The sequence below is a fragment of the Adelges cooleyi genome, unplaced genomic scaffold, assembly GCF_023614345.1.
Source record: "Adelges cooleyi isolate 19-005CV unplaced genomic scaffold, UGA_ACOO_1.1 ACOO_flye_CR_arks_rails_tigmint_CR_PRNA_247, whole genome shotgun sequence".
NCBI lineage: Eukaryota > Metazoa > Arthropoda > Insecta > Hemiptera > Adelgidae > Adelges > Adelges cooleyi.
In genome coordinates, this window is record NW_026095912.1 from 14,435,417 (window position 1) to 14,453,015 (window position 17,599).

The 17,599-nt window shown below is 31.3% G+C and overlaps 1 protein-coding gene and 1 long non-coding RNA gene across 2 annotated transcripts in view; one reads left to right on the plus strand and one right to left on the minus strand.

Moving 5' to 3' along the window:
* Positions 1–4,782, minus strand: LOC126836363 (uncharacterized). The gene is made up of 3 exons (XR_007685316.1): positions 4,681–4,782; positions 2,578–2,615; positions 1–476 (listed from the first exon to the last, which is right to left on the minus strand). It is a non-coding gene; the product is annotated as an uncharacterized LOC126836363 (long non-coding RNA).
* The window catches only part of LOC126836362 (scavenger receptor class B member 1), a 27,723-nt gene continuing 11,190 nt past the window's right edge, over positions 1,067–17,599 (plus strand). Inside the window, exon 1 of the mRNA XM_050569639.1 lies at positions 1,067–1,598. Within this exon, the coding sequence (XP_050425596.1) occupies positions 1,538–1,598 (61 nt within the window). The 5' untranslated portion in view covers positions 1,067–1,537. The remainder of the gene's footprint in view (positions 1,599–17,599) is intronic.

Below are 17,599 nucleotides of genomic sequence, written 5' to 3' on the forward strand. Positions count from 1 at the left end.
TATAAAAACCACACCAAATTATCTGATTTGAATATACCTACAATATTATATACTTCTAAACAGAGCACTAACGCAAATTTTAAATAGCAATAACTTTTGAACAGTATGGTACCAAAGAGTGTTTGAAACAGAATATCCCAAAAAATATGATGGTTCCCATTTAAATTTTATAAGTATGCGCAAAGTACTAAAGGTATAATTTTGGATTTAAGCAATTAAATGTGTATAAAACAAAACCTACCAACATCCAAAGTCAAAAAATCAATAACGGCTCTAAAAAATGCCCGTTTTCGAACACCCTGTGTGTATAAATAAACTCTTTTTTTTTTTTTTTAAGGAATATTTCCAGTAGCGCATCACTACTGCACCGGACCAACATCATTATTGTTTAGGATAGGAAATTAGTTTCTTAAGATGTTGTACGGTGTTTTTCGCTTTTCCTTTCTAGGCGTCATCTTTGATGTCGTCGAGGACCTCTAAAAAAATAATACATTATTATGCGTGCGCACCCGCATACCTATAACGATAGCGTTGTGTTAGGCATATAGCTGTATAATAATTTAATATTATACATTCTATACTATAATAATAATAACATTATCTTTTCCTGCGTCATAACCCGTCGGCGACAGGAGCACGTTTTTCTCGACCGACCGGCCGGGCCGTTTCTTAATCTTGGTACACGTCCTATCGGTCGTCGCAAGTCCTCCTCCACCACCACCACCACCACCACCACCTCGGCCACGGCCACGTACCTATAACTCCTACTATGTTACTATTACTATTATACACTATTATACATAATGCGGCTGTATTACTATACACTATATTATACTATAATATTATACTACCGGTGCTGTTGCCGCCGCCGCCGCCGCCGCCGCTGCTGCTGGTAACCGCCGCGCTAATGCTGTTAACCGTGATGACCGGCCAGCGCGCCTTTCCCACCTACCGCTCCCCCGGCCCGTTACCACTACCACGGTCGCCCCGCGCCATGGAGTCGTTCTTTCCAGCGGCGGCGGCGGCGGCAACGGCAACGGCAACGGCACACCGCGCCGGGGCAAACAAGTCAGTGCATCGCGGTCATCGTGCATACGTCTCGTGTGTGCCGCGCGTCAGTCGTCTAAGTCATATATGTTTTAGATAATACACCTAATTAATATATATATATAAATATATATTTTTATATAACCTTTTTTAAAACAAATTTTTTTATATTATTATTAATATATATATTTTTTATTATTGTTATTGTTTTTTTAATACCGTACAGTATTCGTTCGACGGCCATCTCTCTCTCTCTCTCTCTCTCTCTTAATCTACAACGCGGCGCACCGCTACTTATAAAAAAAAAAAAAAAACCGCGTCTACACTACCTTTTTGAGTATCGTTTTTTTTGATTTGTAACTTTTTTTCAACAAAAAAAAAAAAACCACAAAAAAATTGCGGCCGGCAAGTGCCGCACAACCCCTCTTTTCGGACATCACTAACGCAACCCCCCGGAGAGCGGAAAGCAAGAACAACCCCCCGTTGAAAGATGCACAACAAAAAGGGCAAGCTGTGCACCAAACTGACCAGCAGCTTCCTGAGGAAGTGGTGTAAGTGTTTCATTTGTTTTTATTTAGTAGAAAATAAGATATTAAAAAAAAAAAAAAATGATTATTATCATTATTATTATACTTTGACCGCGACCGAATAGTATAACGGTTTTGCTCGTGTCGGTGCGATTTCTCTCCAAAGTCCATACTCGGTTATTTTACAACCGGTTTTTGGTATTTTTTCCTTCTTCTTCTTCTTCTCCTTAAAGAAACACAATTTCTACTCAACTCGGTGTAGTACCTACCATCCACTGTAGGTCGCCGTGTGTTTTTTTTTTTTATTAAACAAACCGCAATGCTGTACATGTGTGTTGCGGTGTATATATGTATATACATATATAAGGGCTACGGATTCGGTATGCATTTCCTGTGTACAGTTTACATACACGCATAAGACAAAAAAATAAAAATCTCATTTTTCTTCATCGGCTCAACCTCGCCGCGGTTATTGTCGTTTTCGCAAATAAAAATATTTTGATAAAAATATGTCGTCCAGATGACAAACGCATGGCGATCGTTGTGTTTCCAAAACAATGCACGTTTTTTAAGCTTGTTAAAAAAAAAAAAAAAATACAAAAATAATACACTGACCCGATGATGGACTAAAAACACTGTAAACAAGCCGCGGGTACGTGTGAACTTTAAACACAATACTAAATACTAAAAAATATACTTTTATTCGCCTAAGCCTATTTACCACCGGGTCGTTATAACTTATAACTATTATTATTATTATTATTATACTATCTTCCGACAGGTGTCTTATGACAAGTTGTAATTATCATGTTATAAGGTATATATATATATATATATACTAAAAGGTTTTGATTTTTTTTCCCCTATCGTTTTTGGTAACCCGCTCAACGATGGTTGTGTGTGTGTGTGTGTGTGTGTGTGTGTATAGTCGCATTCCTCTGTGGCGACAAGCTATTGCTCCGCATAATAATATTTTTATACATATAATAATATTATTACTCACCTCTCGCTGTAAAAATATACACCACCACCTTTGTGTACCTATTTATAATAAATAATAATATTAATAATAGTAAAGCCGTCGACTTGTGATAAATTATCGCATTAATCGCGGAGAGTATATAATTGTTATGGTTAAGGGTTTTTATTATTATTTTATTACATATAACCATAAGTGGTTAAGTTTTTTCTAGATATCACAGGTATATTATCATATTATATTATAATAAATCTTGTTTTGCATAAAGTGCTGTTGAACACTTTAACAGTAGAGAATATAGCTATACTTAGTAAAGACGGATGTTTCCCTACTGTCCAAATATTATCTAAACAATTATTATCCAATTTAAATGCAATTAAGTTTAAAACTGTGTCTTTGGTCAGAAAAAGGGAACATTTTTATCGAAACCGAATAGTGCGGAAAATTTAGTATCTACTTAAAAATATCAAGTAAAAAACAATTAATCAGATACTTACATTTCTACCAATTAATATCGAAAATTTAATATCTATTTAAGACATCTTAAAAAATCAAGTAAAAAACAATTAATTGCACACATACATTACCATTACCGTTTAGCATGTTTGATGTTTTATTTTTATTTTTTTTCTAATTTTATTAATTTTAGTAATTTTAGTAAATCAGATATTAACATAATTTATTTGTTTGTACATATTTTTGTATTATTATTTTGTTTTAATCTACCCCCCCCCTCCCTAACAAGCTATACTTATCGGGAAGGTGTCAACATTTTGACATTGTAAGAATACAAAATATGTAATATTGTCAGCTCAAACCATTGTAATAATATAGTATGATTTATACTTAGGAGACAATATATCGGGGAGGGGGTGGTCGTTTGACGGTATTTCATCAGTGACTCATCGCAAAAATTAAAATCAAATAACAATAAAAAAAACCTAACAAAACACTGAAATGACTCATTAGACTTGAATATCATTGTATTCTGCTCGGTGATAATGATAGGCCAGAGATGATACAGCGACGGACAAGCCCTTTGGATTCAGCTGGGAAAAAATAAGATCAAAGACATTAAATAACAATAATCCAACATTTTTGGCTGTGTGTGTCTTATTCGGTTCGAGGACAATGTACAATGTAACAAAACAAAACGGGTAGTACATTGGAAAGCCTCTCGTGATGTAATATAAAATCCTCCCATCGTCTTGGTCTTGTCGAGGATAATGAATTTTCTCAAAAAAAAAAATAATATACTTACTTGGCTCGCTTTTGTGTAAACAACAATAATATTATGCCGGCGAGGAGATTAAAACGGGGAATCAAGTAGCGTTTTCTAAACTATTTACAGCGGATCGAAAACATCATTAAATTTTACACGCTTTCTGATAATCTTATTACTTTGGGTTATGTTAGGAATCATATTACTGTTTTCCTATACTTAGGTATTTTATGTAGACCTTTTTTGTATTTTAATAGGACAGGGAAAATGTCAACAATCGAATCGTATCAGCATTAGCATATTCAACTTATTTCGTATATTTGTATTTAATAGCAATATAAAATTGCCAAGTTTTTAGGCATTTAAATTGAACGATTTACCTACGACATAAAAGATACAGTGTGTTAGTTAAGATTAGACTTGAAGACAATTCAACTACCTAACTAAAACTTTAAAAAAATGTTTACAACTATGCTTTAAGTATATTATGCTACTTTTTTAGTCTCAAAGTCGTTTGGACTTTTGCCTTTTTGAGAAAAATGCGACCAAGGGAAAAAACTGTTTCTTATTACATATTTTGTGAGTAGTACACAAAAAAAAAAAATACAATTTAAATCAAGTGTAAAGTTAAATAACAATGTGTAAACATAAATTTAATAATTGTCTTCTCTTTAAAGTTAAAATTATAGTAAGATGGTGTTAAGTTATGGTTAATATTAAAATCAATTTTTTTTAATTTCTATTAATTCGATTAATATTATTAAACGAGATAACTAATTTTGTATACATTATAATTAATTGGCGAAAACTTAACATAGTCAACTGAAATTTAATTTTTACTAGATCGAAATCATTTTTTATTAAACTAGACGAATTTAATAATATGTTAACTATAAAACGTTTACCCGAATAGGCTAGCATTTGTGAGTTGTTGGTGCTGTCATAGGCTTACTTATACACTTGCATTTGCACAATAATAAGATTACATTATACCGGGTGGATTGAACTCAATAACAATAAAGTGGAAGGTTTCTTTAAAAAATACTATATTATATACTCGACGAGACATAAATCATTGATTGTTGTGTCTAACGTTAAAAGTGCGATAAATAATATCAATATCACACTATGTTTATTGATAAATATCTGCCATTTTTTAAAATAATTTTTACACTTATATAAAAATATCATATACAAAGTGTAACACGTTTCATTCATACTTTTTTTTTAATCTGTTAAATCATTTTGCCTTATACCTATACATGGATTATTTTTGTATTAATATATATATATATATATATATATATATTTTTTTGACATTGACTCTTGGCAACTGCTTGGTAATTTTTTACACACAACCGAGCCAATAGTGTGTTTGTAAGTCTGTGTTTGTGCGTATTGGAATATCGAACCAATAACGGTACTTACATCCCATGTGTCTTACACGGTCGTTCGTGCTGTGTGCAATAATATTACCATTATTATTATTATTATTATTATTATCATACTTAGGTACACGGCCGGTCTCTATAATAATATGGCCAACGGTAAAGCACAGTCGAAACGTTTTACTCGAGGCGAGAGAGGAATAATAATAATAAAAAAAAAATACTGACGATCTTCACCTAGTTATCGTTGTCTGTGTGTGTGTGTGTACATACTGTGCTGTATATTATATATGTCGGCGGTTTGTGCAATTACCACGGCTATCCGACCACGAATAGAGTTTAATTATATACATATATATATATATATTTTTTTTTTATATAATATATACATGCCCAAAACTGCATAGTCTCTCCTATAGTCTCTCTGTCTATCTCCTTACCAGTGTGTACGATAATATGCATATGTATTATGTACAAATCACCGTACAACCTCATAGCTGTAGTATAAATGTACCGTGGGAATACAGTATAGTAATAACAACAAAATAATAATAGCAAGTATGTACACTATTTTTACCAACGTCAATTGTTCTGTCGGTATCTGATCCGGACGACTGTTTTGCGAAATGCTAATTTGTTTCCTGACTTGTCGCAATTCTGTGGAAAACAAGCTAGCAACAGCAATAAGGGTGGAACGGCCTAGTCGATTGGTCAAGTACATAATAATATCATGTATGTCACAATATATAAAAAAATAATAATATCGCAGATTGTGCTCTATTAGAGGAATGTAACTGCTGAAAATGTAAACAAACCGGAACCCACCTCAACTCAGAGTGGCCACCGGTAGAAAAAAAAAAATTCTCCACGAAAAATTAGAGAACATCACTGAATTTGTATGATTGCTATCACCGATAGGTTGTACAAATTGTTTGATAACATACTATAGTAAAGTGTTCTGTACTTACGATAATTTAATATCTAGAAGGTGGTCACAATGATTCGAGAAGGGTTTCAGTTATCAGCAAATGTGCAAAAGTGCACCATTTGGTTTTATATAATCTGTAATGAAGCCAAAGTGGCTCAATTATTTAAGTAGTACCAAAGAAACTAAATCCAGCACAGTGATGGGAGGGTGTAGTGAGATTGATGACATTATCCCTTTTGATGTGTTGCTGTTTTAACCGTTTTTTAGATAACTATATATATATATAAGTTATTAACACGTTTTTAGATCTGCCTTCAGTCTAGATTACAAAACTTAAAGTTAAAAAAAATAATTGCGATTCTTTAGCTATGGGAATTGGTTTTTGGATAAATATGTACATATTTTGGGTGTTTTTCTCGATTTTAAAGGTATTTTTTTTAAACATTTTTAGCCCAATAGAGTACCTTTAATGACCAAGTAGGTTCAGGCATAAAAATAATTACACACCATTTGAAAAAAAACAACACCATTTTCAGCTACGCGTCCAAGCTAATATAAACCTGTTTTTTTTTTTTCTAAAACGCAAGTAAGTTAAACATGCAACGACTTGTTATGCAACGACTTTCGAGATGATTCGAATTTATATCCATTTTTTTTTTTTTTTTTTTACTTGGAAATATCATCAATTCATACTTTTGTTGGTGTTATACTGGCAAGTCCGTTACCTTTTACAAGCATAATATTTACAACAGTAGTACGTTTCTATGGATTTTTTATCCGTGGTTTTTTTCTTTTTCATAATGCTTAGATTCAGTCGATCGCACACGGTATTATAATAATGTATATTATACATATATATATATGTATGTATGAATTGTATTGGTTAAATGGGTTTGCATTTAACGGTGGACAACTGCAAATAGCGGTAGCCGGTGTGTGTGTGTGTGTTAAGGAAAAAAAGAGAAAGTACAGTCACAACACGTGTAAGGTCGCCTCGGGCCGCCGTCAAGAAAGTATAATAATTATTATTCTTATTCGTCACCGATGTTAGAGGCTTACCTGGTCTGCACTCTATACAATATAATAACGATAATATATTGTACTAATGCAATGTGGTGTGTGCAATGAATGTACAGGACGATTGCTTAGGCCTTAGTTACCTGTTTTCGGGGTCGGATCGGTGCAAACGGTAGAAACCTGTTTTTTGCTTCTCGAAGGGACTATACCGTACGGAATGCAACCGTATTATATTGGAAAATATTTCAAAAAAAAAAAATACATATATAGGCAATATATAAAAAAATCCGCATTGGGAAAGTTGTGCTTCGAACGGACCTCGTTCGTACATCCAAGTAATATATTTTAGTCGGTTGTTTTTTTTTAACAGTAAACCCTAAACTTGGTCGTCGTCCGTCTATCGGTTTAGCTTCAAAAAAATCAAGTATAGCATAACATAATCTAGATTAAACTTACACGAACGTCGAGCCAGTTAACTAGAGAGAACTGACATAACAAGTAATTTTACTTAACCGGGATCTGTTCATAATATTATAACGACATTAAAAATATACAAAAGAAGCCGGGTACACGCAATGTTCATTACCGTCTCTTATGTAGTCATAGTAGGCATTATAAAATGAGTGGCGCAACACACACACACACGCACAATCCTAATATAATATTATAATACAACGACAGTTTGTCTTCGGCTCGGTTGTAATCTACTCGTTATTGTTGTTGTTTTTTTATTAAAATTTTTTTTTTTCAATTTTGATGGCTTTTTAGTGGGTTTTTTTTTTTTTTTGGGCCGACCCGACGTGGCAGTCACAGAGGTCGATCACCGCGCTGTGTTTATACAAGACAGCACAGTGTTTGCTGCTGCTGCTGCCGCCAGTATAATATACATTAATAATAATAATAATAATAATTATAATACAAGGTACAGCTGGTCACGTATAGTGACCGTCGGCCCGCATACAACAAGACCAGTCTCCGGAGAGACACTATAATGTTTTAGGAAATTTGCCTTTGGGCCGTTCCAAAACCGGGATTCACACCCGGCAAGCGTTGCTTCTTAATCTCAAGTAACGGATCTAGTGGTCGATGGAAAAAAATGTAAATCAAATTAATCCAAAACGGCCGTTCGCGTTAATCAAACAATTTTAGTTAGTTGTACGAAGTGTGTGTGTGTGTTGTAGCAAAGCACCGAATCAAACGATAGACAATCGTTTTTAGTTATCTCCAAACAACAAAAAAGAAAAAACTAATAGAACGTGTTCTTAAGTCGATTTTAATTGCTACAAATTAATTATTAAAGTTTTTTTTTCGCCCTTTACAGTAAAACGAGACAAGTAATATTATGAAATAACTTGTTTTTTTTATTATTCCAACCGCAGTCGGCAAGTTAACATTGAAGTTTCGCTAAGGTCGACGTGATCAATTTAATACAATATTATCACCCATTTGTACCTCTTATAAACTATACGGTATGAGGTCCTACAATATTACTATTCAAGACGTTTGTCTTCATTAGTTCGAGTTTTTTTTTTTTTTTTGTTCTCTTAACGCCCGACGACCGCAAGACACCGGCTGGTATATTTAACCGGATTCGACGGCGCGTCAAGTTGCACGCACTGTACGTGCAAAATGGTCACCCTGTATACGCGACGATTATTGTATTTGTTGCCGGTTGTGTCACACCGTCGACTGCCTTTGGACGCGCGCAATTGCCTAATCGTCTACGGTGCAATACAATCAGATCCGACTGTAATGATAATAATAATATTATTATCATTATCTAACAACGTATTAATTACCTTCTCCCCTCCCCCTTTCTATTGTTGTCGGTTCCCCGTCCGAACAATAATATTGTGGACAATTTAAACACACACACACGCATGCCTTGTGATTAACTATACCTGCACCTGTGGTGGACTGCAAAGTAAGTGACTGCTGCATGTACTTGTAACCGAGAACGTGTACCTACCTACCTGCACATAATCATATTATACTGTAAATAATGCGCCTAAGTACACAATATTATGTGGTTTGTCGTTTTTCAAACGGCCGTGTAAAGCGTGCCGGCACGCGGAGACCAAGGCGGATTTTTGATTTCTAACGTGCTGGACCGTCTCGGAGCTCTCTCTATCTCTCTGCGCGTCTCATGTCTTACAATGGCCCCGGCTATTGAGAAAATAGTTAACATATATTATGATAAAAATATATATTATAATAACGGTAACCGCGGTATAGTCGATGGACGCGTTACATAATAATTAACAACAATAACCAGGTGTAGAATACACACTAACCGCCGAGTACATACCCAACGGTTGTATTAACACCGAATAATAATAATTGTTTATTATAGCCACGCTGTGTGTGCCCAGAAATACTTTCCACGAACGCCTCGCCGTAGGTACCTACCGCAATGGATTTATAATATTTTGTATATAATGTACTAAAAAACAATAATAACACCACAGATGTTTGTATACAACAACCAGAGAAACATAAACTAGAAAACCGCAGTCGAACAACAAACAAACGCCGGTAACCGACAAATGTAAAAAAAAAAATAGTAATAATACAATATTCATTCGGTCGCGCAACGACGGCTGTGTTATTAATCTTTTTACTTTTTACTTTTTTCTTTCTAATGTAATACATTATTTTACTTTTAACCGTTTTGGACGGCTGACTGTAATTAAATATCTACAATGGGCAGGTAGGTTATAGTGTTAGGCGCATCGAGATAAAAAATAAAGTATAATATAAATAATGCGGTATGTAGAGTATGACTAAACGCGTACCTACCTTCTTATCGGGTTAAATCCATCTCGCCTTATTACATATTTTGTTCATAATCCGACGAAGGTTTTTAGCGAAAAAAAAAAACAACAACAACAAAAATATGTTGTTTTTTAATCCTTCGAATAATTTTCTCCATTTAAATCGAATGGTAAAAAAATTACATCTTTATTTGGCTGAATAATAACATATGTATATGTAAAATCCTCTTGTAAAAATCATCCAAGGTCGGCCACGAGCAAATGGAAATTAAAATTAATACTAAACGACCTAGCTTAGAATAAATTAGTATTATAAATATACTATAATGTCCGTCGTCTCGCATGCCTTTAGGCGAGACAATAAATTGGTATCCAATAGAAAAAACAAGATTTTTTTTTTACCTCTATTAAGGTTGTTTTTCGGTTGGGATAAAAGTTGCGAAATTGTCAACAGAATTCTATGTCATAATTATTATATTATACCGTTTTATGGAATTTACCGCACGTGGACAGCTAATACTTATATACTTATATAAATAGCGCGTCCTTTACCCGAGTAAAAAAATTAAAGAGCTGTAATATCATTCAAAATTGCCTGTACTCAGAAGTCAAGGAATCAAAAGAAAACAAAAGACAGTGTGAACACTACTTTTTATTAGATGGCAAACACTACACATCATAATCCATATCAATTTAACGCAAGGCACTTGCTTTCTCTTAAAATAATTGCAATTTTGTAGTTTTTTTGAGACAATGTAGTTTATGTTATTTTACACTACTCGAATTATTATTTTTTTTTAAATTAGAAATAATAATTTGCTGAACATTTCGACTGGCCGATAATCAATTTTTGGATAGTTAATTTTTAAATTATAAAATACCAAAAATAATTACACAAAACTGGTTATCGGCCGGTCAAAAATGTTCAGCAAATTATTCTCGACTTAAGAATGTAATTAAATATATAAGCTACGATTTAAGTTTCAAGTTAGATTGATCATCCTGTAGGTGGATATAGATAAATATTTAAATTTAAAACGATAACAGAGATAAATCAGACAAGTGACTAGCCAAATATGTAGGCACTAGAAAATGTAGTTTTGCCACTCTGGTAACACTGCAGCTCGCCTTTTCGCTGGTCTTGGCACATTGCCTACGACGACAATGATGATGGTGAATTTTGTTGTTATTTTTTAAGTATATTGTAATAATAAACTATAAAATGATAGTTGAAAAATAATCACAAGGTACGGACGGTTTAAATATATTATGATTTTAATTACGGCCATCACCTTAATCGCCCTTTATTATACGACTTGGATAATATTATTATTATTATTATTATTATTATAATTTATAATAGTTATTCGCACACTTGAAATTTATTACCTTACTGTAGAGTTGCAGTTTTTGTTGTTTTTTTTTTTTACACGGGAAAAAACAATGTTCCTGGTAAAAAAAAAACCATCGGCCATATATAGTAAAAAAAAATCACATATATCATAATGCAATGATAAATACACATACGTATACAGTCGACGGCCGTCAGACTGTCATTGCCAAAGCTCAACCTAGGACGACGGACAAATAATAATAATAATTATTTCAGTAATTATTTTCACATCGCGTACGTTTGATATTGTTATGATATAGCAATAATAATAGTATGCAGCGATCGTCATCCGACACACAACACACGACACTAATATTTATAACCTGTTGAAAAAAATTGACAACAACAAAAAAAAAAAAAACAGTATTGCGTAAAAATATATGTATTTTATGCACACAATACCGTTGTGTAGGTCATGTCATCTACGACATTGATCTACCATTGAGAAAGAAAACATATTTGATAATATTTTTAATATTAAACGAACGCGGTTTAACCTGAGTTCGACATCCCCCCCCTGTTGACCCTAGACCCCCCCCCCACAATAAAATAATGTAATTTCTCCACCGTCCTTGAGTGGTTAGTCTGAAGAAAAAAAAATTATAAAATCTTGTTCGATACGATTGCGTTAGAGAGACAGAGTTGTGCCAAATCTTATTCGAATATTAATTTATTTCAAATTATTCGAATGAAAAGTTATTGCAATAAAACATTGTCTTTCTATATTTTCTGGTTTTACTTATTTTCTAAATTTAGAATATTATATTAGATAATACGAGATAATATTTATAGATAAATACGAGGTAATATTTTCAATTATTGTACTTGAAAAAAGCACTTGCAAACTATTTAAATAATTTTTTTTTTAAATTATTCGAAAAATTATTTCTAAAATATTCGAATACCTTTTACTTGAATTATGTGTTATTCAGATAACGTTGTAATCGAATATTTTTTAAAATTTTTGACTAATTGAACTTAAAACTATTCGAATAGTTTTTTTTTTAATTATTCGAATAACTTTTACTCGAATAATGTATTATCTAGATGGTTATTTAAATATTGTTTTATTCGACTAGTTGAATTTGAAATAATTCGAATAAAAAGTTATTGAAATAAATCATTGTCTTTCTATACTTTCTGGTTTTATTTTATTTCTAATTATAGAATATTATAATATATTTATATGAAGTAATATTTTCAAATATTGTACTTGAAAAAAAGCACTTGCAAACTATTCGAATAATATTTTTAAAAATGATTAGAATTATTTTTTATTAGATAAAAGAAATTATTTGAATAATTATTTCTAAAAATTATCGAATACCTTTTACTCGAACCATGTGTTATTAAGATAACGTTTTGTTAGAATATTTTTAAAAAAATTTGAACAGTTAAGTTTAAAACTATTCGAATAACTAATTCTAAAAATGTTCGTATAATATTTTTTTCAAATAACTATTTTTGAAACTATTCGAATAACTTTTACTCGCATAATGTATTATGTAGATGGTCATTTAAATAACGTTTTATTCGACTAATTGAATTTGAAATTATTCGAATAATTTTCAAATTCAATTATTCGAATAACTTTTACTCGAATAGTGTATTATCTATATGATTATATTTAAGATAACGTTTTATTCGAATATTTTTAAAAATTACGCGAATAATTGAATTTAAAAACATTCGAATAATTCATTTTTGAATTATTCGAATAACTTTTACTCGAATAGTGTGTTATCAAGATGGTTGTTTAGATAACGTTTTCTACGAACGATGCACAGCTCTGATTGGAGTGGGGTTTTTTGGCAAAATGGAACGCACACACCGGTGAAGTTTCTTTTACACAATATATAGGTACATATGTATTGGCGCAACGCGGTTTTTGTAATTAAACGACCGCACATAATACATAATGGTTAAGCATTTATTGTAACCAGTTAACGCGGTTGTATAACGTCATAAAAGTTGTGTTAGCACAACGAAAATTTATAGTTTTCCACTTTCATTTCGCACTCGACGACGCTAAATCTAATACACAGTGTTGTTGTTTTTTTTTGCAATGTGCTAATTGCAATATATGTTTGAAGTATACATAATCATACCTAGACCGGACGATTAACACGTCAATGATTTCACTTGAAATTGCAAAAAAATACAATCTAATTGATTCTAAACCTTTAAGTGGGATTAACTTAACCGCAAACACAGCTTTTTTAGTTTCCCAATTGTTTTAACTGCTAACTTTAAAGGTGTAATAATTTGTTTTATTGTACAAAAATCAAATAACAAATGAAAATTAAATATCTGTGTAACCGTTGAGCTGTAATATTTATAATAAAGGCTAATAAAAAAATTCAATATCCTAAAGTTTCCACTTTTCTTTTTCAAATAATATTATCTTCTTCAAATTTTCTTCCATTTTGTCTTAATTTAACTTTTAATAAACAATCTACGGAACTGATTATACATATACAGAAAAACTTTTACTTGTAACTTAAATGAAGATATTTTTTTGTTTTCTTTCAAAGTTAATATAAATCATAATTTATCAATAAAGTCAAGTGGGGAGATACCTAAAAAATTTTGTTACTTGGTATGATTTGTTTTTATATTTGTGTTTTTGTAAGTTTTATTAATATCAACCATTTTTTATTTTTTTACTAATTTAAAGTTTAACGTTAAAAAAAGAATATCATATTTAACACATTAAAATCACAAGTTTACCCTGAATTAATCAGCTAACTCTAGTCGATTAAAATATATGTTTGTCATTGATACAATTGGCAAGGCTGGGCAGGTTTTATTGTTCTCGTTGAATTAAATAAAATACCATTTTAAAAACTTACTTAAAAGTATGTTTATTTATTCAATTCAATTCCATTAATTTAAAATTGCAAATTGATATTAATTCAATCAAATTAGACCTTCGACGCCCCAAATATTGTATCCAAATTAGAGTTTGTCATTTAGGATAATTGTATTTTATTTTTCTAATAGAAAATATTAATTAATCGTTTAAGTGGTGATTAAATCTATAATTTCCAGTTTAAAATAATTATGTTGATTATTGCAAAATAAAAACTAGTAGTAGAATTTAAAATTAGAAGTATCATTATTGACGTGGTAGTGTCCAGCCTTGCAGCATTCTGACGTTGGTCAATCTCGTTCTACCCATTTTTTTTTCTTTTTTATTAATATTGTTTTTTTTTTGCTTCAATTTCAATACTATAACTCGAACCGTTTGAATTTATGGCGCAAAACAGTAGGCAATAACAATAAATGGTGACATTTAAATATTATAATATTTTTGCACGGCTCGTGTATTTTTGTATGAATAATAATATGCTTGTGCAACATCTTAATATAAAACTCTGGACATGGTTTTCGGCGTTTATTTTGGAATAGATAAAAAAAATACAAAATATTAAAATTATTGTCACACAAGATGTGTTTACACGACATGTGCGTTTTTCCAGCTGAAAGTCTCACAAAGGAACGCCTTAAGTTGTGTACGTTTTTATTTTTTAAATATGCGATATTAGATTTGGTTGGATTAAGATAATTTTGAATAATTTAATTATTTATTTTCATGGACCATTCGAGTTACACCGTTTATTATGTTGGCCCAACGACGATTGGGTAACTTTGAAAACCAGTAATTGCAAACTTATATTTTTTACACCGGATTACGCGAAAAAAAATTAAATTATATAAATTTAACGGTTCGTTAAAACCGAATAGACCGATCACGGATGATGTTTAAAAAAAAAAGACTACTCATAATGTCTTTTAGGACTTTGTATCTCTTTTATTGGGCTGTTGCACAAGCGAGAAATAAATGGTAAATTTAACGATTAGTTAAATTTTAATGAACGTTTAACGTTCGACGGACCAATGAAAATTTGGAAATTGTTTTTTAATGGTTCTTTAAACAAACGCGACAGTGCATGAAAATTATACATACAATTATTTACCACCAAGCTAATTTTTAGGAGAAGATATAACTATAAATGTATTTTTTTTAAATTAACTTACGTTAATTGTTTTATTTTTCATTTCAAAATTAAATCAGTCGTTTAGTTTACTTAATCTTCAACTCAAAGATCAAGGTTGGTCGAGTTAATGATCTTACATTGACTTAAGACAAATTAAAATATCAAATTAACCAATATGATTAGTTTTCAAGTTGATTTGAAAGTCAATGTGTAATGTAAACTTACTTAAACAATTTACTCAAAGTAATTTTAAAGATAAAAAGCATTTTTTTAAATTCAATGATTCAATTTTAAAATAATTATAATATATTAGTTTTTATTAGTTAAAACATTAAACATAAATTAAAACATTAAATAATGAATAATTTATTTAATCACCTATTAAATTTTTAAGATAGGAAACAAAAAATAGCCAATTTGAAATTTCCTTTTAAATTTTAACTGAAATATTTCAACTAGTTAATCAACTTTACAAATAGACTCGAATAATAATTAATTAATGTAAGTATAAATTAATTACACCCAATCATTAATTTATACATAATTAAGTTACTTATGAATAAATATTTAAAGTTTAAACGGTTTAATATTAAGACTTTTTGAATTTATTATTTTCTTTTTAATAATAACTTTACTTCCTTGGGTATTGTTTTCCAGTTATTTACATTTTCAATAGTTTACCCAGTTTTATATGAATACATTAGATTACTAAAACAATAGAATTAATGAAAATTAATGCATTTATGGGAAAACTTATTTTCAACTGTGTATATATTCTGAGCATTAAATCCGGACTATTAAAAAATAATTTAGGCTAAAAAATTACAATTAAAAAAATAATCGAGTTATTACTTTGGTTTTTTTAAATGTAGAAATAAACTCTACTAATTCGTCAGCTCCTTATAGTTGCCTTGGTAAGGGACATCTTAGATAGGTATTACAATAAAATATATGCACAAAATATACATTAACGTCGAATTTCAATCCTAATCCGTATATATTCTTCGCTTTAACACTCTTCCTCCTTTCACCGAATGCTTTATCAACTGAATTTATTATTTTATCATAGTCAATTGAAATGAAACACTAATAAATATAACTACCAACAAAACGTGTAGTTAATGGATGTAAAATTTTTATTTGTTTTTTATTATTTCCTGTTAATTAGTAATAAAACAATATTGACCCCAATTTTTTCATACGGTTTATTCGGAAACTAATAAGTTATGTATACGGTAATTAAATGTTAATCGCAGTATTATGAATCTAGTTTATAGTCTAGTGATTGAATTGGCCGTTTCGATGTCAAGTAACGGTTCATAAAATATGTTAACATGAATTGATAAGAAAACACTTATTGTGAATAAATTTAATCTGGAGTGGTGGATTATATTGGCTTGTGGAACTCTTACAATATTATTTCTTTGCAATTTGCAATAAGTGATAATTTGCAGTGTGACCAAAATGGCAAAATTACATTTGTCTAGTGCATATTTTTTTTTATTTGTTTCACTACCGCAACAATGCGGTTATAATATTATCACATTGTCATGTTGCAATAGGTAATTCGAATTTACCTATTGATCTGTACGTAAGAATTGTACGGTGCAGTGTTTCCAAACAAAGTATTTATTTTTATTCAGAGTGGTCACACTGTGGCTATTTTTTTCCGCCGTTTAATTAACTCCAACTCGCATCTCATTGACAATCGTATTTTGGTCTTTAGTATAATATTGAAAACAAATTCTCGCCTATTATTATTATTTCTGATGATAATCGATTGAGACGATTGTGCGTGTGCAGGAAACGACGACTGAACGCGCGCGTGTTGGCCTTTTTCCGCATGTTGGCTGCATTGTTGTCGTACCCGAACCGTTTCCGGATTGCCAATCGTGACTGTCTAAATGATTGTACTAATTGTAACAGCTGCTGTAAAACACTATTATACTGTGTTGTCCTTTGATATGGCGGTAGTACCTAGTAGTGTTATTTTTTATTTTTCTCTCTTTGCCGTCTTCGAAAATCGGAAGCGAACAAGTGCTGCTTGGCCGTCACGTATCACGGCCGTGGCAAGGATGTTTCCCGGCCATCGATCGAGGGGGAAAAAATCGTTTACCTCTCGCCTTCTCCTTCCTAGATTGTCTTTCGAGGGTCTAAAAAAAAAAAATCAATTTCCTGACCGGATTCACGACAATGTTCGTTATAATTGTTGTTTTTTTTTTTCTTCTAATTGTCTGTTAACCGTATCGGATAGACGATTTGTTCAGACGACCCGTGAAGGCGGGCTGTTTCCTTTTATCACACCTCGGTTGCGCGTTGGAAA